The sequence below is a fragment of the Lactuca serriola genome, chromosome 8 (assembly GCF_051521515.1).
Source record: "Lactuca serriola cultivar US96UC23 chromosome 8, Lser_US96UC23_V15, whole genome shotgun sequence".
Classification (NCBI taxonomy): Eukaryota; Viridiplantae; Streptophyta; class Magnoliopsida; order Asterales; family Asteraceae; genus Lactuca; species Lactuca serriola.
This window is the reverse complement of record NC_136415.1, coordinates 87108916-87113230: the sequence shown is the minus strand read 5'-3', so window position 1 is coordinate 87113230 and position 4315 is coordinate 87108916. Positions and strand designations below refer to the sequence as shown.

Genomic DNA, 4315 nt, shown 5'->3' with positions numbered 1-4315 from the left:
TTATCGAATCTCTCATTGTTTTAATGATGATCAAATCAAATCCCAAATTGTATTTTTTTTTCTAACAATTTCATTATATTTTATAAAAAATTATTTACAGTGAATTAATCAAAGAGTATAGAAAAATCTCCACCCATTCCTATTATTTAACCACCCAACAAGAAGATAGTGATAACATCAGGGTTGCATTTGTATAAAGCCTGTGATAAAAAAAATGTTGCTAAATCGGCAAAATATTGCAAAAAAACGGAATTATATCAAAAATCTTGAAAATAATACTTTAGTAGATATTATTTAGAATGAAATTCTACTTACAAGATTCGTCAACGGTCCCCATAAGAAGGCAGTGGCTGTGTTAACTTCTTGCACAAATCCTAGAGTGAAAACCTAGTTAGTTGACTCCTGGTGTCATTTTAGGATTTGGGCAAGTAACCACACATCCAATTTAAGTCTATGCAGGCTGTATGATTTCCCTGTCACATGAAACTCTTGTTGCCATATATCAACCTTTTCTGGGGTTTATTTGAGCTAATAATATTTATTTATAATTAAGGCTGATGATTGAACTTGTAAATTTTAATAAAAAAGTAGCAATAAAGTACATTCAGCACATATGTGATCAAACTAATGCATAATACCATGGTTGCAAGTACCAGCATATCCAAGAAAAACCAAAGTCCAAACAAGTTTCAACAACACAATTAAGGAAGACACCATTTTTTCAAGAAATGAGAATGCCTTGTAGTTCTCTATAAAAACCAGCAAAGACATGTACACCGGTTTTATCCCTCTAGGAGAGAAGAACCATAACCCATGTATTTGCCACAAACACATATTTCATCTCAAGGGAACATAAAAAAAGATCAAATGTCTAGAATAAAAAGATAATTAGGTTTTCAGGCTATTACTTAATTATCTTGCTCGTCTTCTTCATCATCATCAATCCAATCTCCATAAATACCATTGATCTTTTTATTTGATAATTTCAACTTTGCAAATCCCCTTCCTTCACCTTGTTTTAAAGGAACAGTTGTGGCAGAATTACTAGGCGGCAGTTCAGTCACCGGTAAGCGGAGCGAACCGGTGACAGTGGAACCATGAACCTCCATGGGTGCAACTGGTGTATTTAATTATGGAAAAGAAAAACAATAAAAGAAAAACACATAAGTAATGATAAATATATTTGAACACAGAACAAGAATCTAAGATGGTAAACCACAAAACAAGAATCTAAGATAGTTAACAACAAAAGTTACAAAGATAAATGAAAAAGGAAAAAGAATCTATGATAGTTAATCGAATAGTGTTTCATTATTAGCAATAAAACAACACATTCTATCCATGGGAAAAAACAGTAAAACTTATCTACTCTAGTAATAAAAATCTTTTTGCCATATGACACACTGTCATTGATTTTGCCTATTGTCATTTTGTGGTTATTTTCAATTAAATTTTTTTCACATTACATTTTGTAGTTGTTTTCATTTTTATTAAATTTCATATAATAATTGATTAAATGTATTAATTGCAATAAATCTACCCTAATAAATAAGGATGATTTTACCACATGTCATTCTCTCATTCAATTGGACATATGTTACTTTGTCATAATTTTGAAAAATATTTATTTTCCACTTGTCATTTATTTCAGTTTTTATTTCCAATATATCATTCATTTAGTTTCCATAAATTAAATATACTATAATGATTATTAATTTCAAATTTTCAATTTTCAATTTTAAATTACAATTTCAAATAAATTTATAGTTTAAACCTTTATGTTTAACAATTTGTTATAATTCACCTGTTTAGTGTACGAGTCTGATAACTCAATACATAATTTTTATTTATTTATTTTTTGCATGTTTTTTTCTCATAATTTTCATTTATTTCAATTTTCAAATTCAAATAAACTATCCATTTAATCGTTCCTATTTATCATTTTGTTTTAATCAACCCGTAGAATGTACGGGTCTCACAACTAGTTTAATAATAAATGCATATCAATTTCATTTTGCCTCTTGTCATTTTGTGGTTATTTTCAATAAATTTTTTTCCACATTACATTTTGTGGTTGGTTACATGTTTATTAAATTTCATATAATAATTGATTAAATGTATTAATTGCAATAAATGTAATAATAAATGCATATCAATTTCATTAATTGACTTTCCTTTTAATTTCAAAATTTCTAAATTAAAATCACATTAGTTTCCTTTGTTTATTTATCTAAACTATATGTTTAAATTTAAAAGAGAAAAAACACTTTAATTTTAATAATTCAATATTTTTTTAATTTTTCTTATGAATCTAAACTTCTTAAATGTTTAGAATTTCATATATTTTTTTTAATAAACCTATGTAATACATGAGTCTTACACCTAGTATGTATATAAATCAACTAAAAACCGATGGACAAATGGATGTGTACCTTTAATCCCATGAGCAAAGTGACATTTATCTCCAAGTGCACACATCCCCGTTGTTTCCCATTTGCTACAAATTCGATTTTTCAAAAACTTTGCATTAGGATCACTGCTAGCAGTACCAACTTTGATAATATGACTGCCATTGGGTTGACCACATTCAACCATAGTCCGAATCTTGATTACAGAATCCCCAGTTGTTCTTTCTGTAATATGATCCTTGAATTTTGCGGGACTTTCATGGAGAAAATTACATTTTTGTCCATAAGAGCATTCACCCGTTTTAGCAAACTTGTGACATATCTTCATCTGGTATATGATTCTTTGCTCATCATTCAAATCCCGTCCTCTTTTATCCTTCACAAGTTCTAGCCAATTTGGTGGGGGTTCACGTAAATCGGTAGGGCCATGAGCAAAAGTACAACTGTCACCATTTCCATAATTTCCTTGTAGAAACTTGTGACAGATCCGAGTCTTGTAGAATATGTTGGTGGCTCCTTGATTCACAGGGTGTTGACTCATTGTCAGTGATTTGGTCAAAACTGCATAAACAAGACAAAGTGCATCGATAATAAGATAAGTTTTTAGGCTAACATTGCTGTGTTTGGTGCATTACATTTGGTGTATTAGTTAAAAAATTAGTTTTTCTTTACAAGCAAGGTGGTGGTTGACAAAGTAATAACGTTTTGTAAAATCTAGTTTATAGGATGATTGATGTAAAATGACATACATAAGGCTACATCTAAAAACTTGTAGAAAAAACATATAAATATATTTTTGGAAAACAAGTGTGAAACAATAAGCTTATTAATAGGCTATATATATATATATATATATATATATATATATATATATATATATATATATATATATATATATATATATACTACTTTAATGGTCGAACCAATTACTACATTGCGATAAACTCAACAAGTGAGGTAATTTATATGCATCAAAACTCAACCTAAAACTATTTCTTAATATAAGAATTTTAGTTAAAAGCAATACAATACGGTGTTACGTGAACAATCAATCATGGTAACATTATGAAAAATACGTATAAAACTTTTTAAAATTCCAAAATTCCATTGTTTATATATATATATATATATATATATATATATATATATATATATATATATATATATCAGGATTAAATCTAGAAATTAAAGCTAAAAAAAATTCCAAACGAAATTAAAAGCCAACCTATATGAATGATGATTCTCAAAGCATCAACAAAGATTTGTTTATTGAAAGCAGTGGCGAATCTAGAATTAAAAACCATATGGTTCCTTATGTAAATAAAACTAAAATTGTTAGGTCTCTTAGAAAAAAATAGGTGGGTGTTTTAGCAAAAATGAGATAGGTCCTTCATATTTTATATATATATATATATATATATATATATATATATATATATATATATATATATATATATATATTTGTTGTATTTAAAAAAAAGAGGTAGGTCCTAGGACCTACCTTGTTGAAGCCTAGCTACGCCACTGATTGAAAGTTTACAAAATTCAAGATTAAATATATCTTAAAAAGCTTGTATAGAAGTGTGGGGTTAAAACCAAAAGGCATTAAAAACTTGATAACTAGTAATGGTGGTAATAATAAAAGATCGATACTTTATTGATTTATTAATAATTGTTTCAAAATTCAAGATTAAAATTTATTGGGACAAAATCTTGATCACTAGATATAACAAATTTTCGGCTAAAAAATAAAAAACCCATTTATATATTTAGATCTAATATATGCATTAGTTTTCTAAATAAAATTAAAATCTAACCTGGCAAAATTGTTGAAGATCAAAGAACTTTCTCTGTAGCTCAAGAGCACTAAGATGAAAAAAAAAACTGCCCCAAGATATAAATAAGAA

The 4315-nt window shown here is 27.6% G+C and overlaps 1 protein-coding gene across 1 annotated transcript; it reads right to left on the bottom strand.

Annotated features, from left to right (window-relative positions):
* Positions 1-908: 908 nt before the first annotated feature.
* LOC145067132 (zinc finger CCCH domain-containing protein 39-like) lies at positions 909-2949 on the bottom strand. Its single transcript, XM_079014337.1, has 2 exons — positions 2433-2949; positions 909-1117 (listed from the first exon to the last, which is right to left on the bottom strand). Exons 1-2 carry the CDS (start codon positions 2947-2949, stop codon positions 909-911), a joined length of 726 nt encoding a protein of 241 aa, XP_078870463.1.
* Between the last annotated feature and the right edge of the window lie 1366 nt (positions 2950-4315).

Coding starts and splice junctions, on each gene's coding strand:
- LOC145067132 (XM_079014337.1), bottom strand. CDS start 2,949: ATGAGTCAACACCCTGTGAATCAAGGAGCCACCAACATATTCTACAAG. Junction 1,118..2,432: donor CTTTGCTCATGGGATTAAAG/GTACACATCCAT, acceptor TAAATACACCAG/TTGCACCCATGGAGGTTCAT.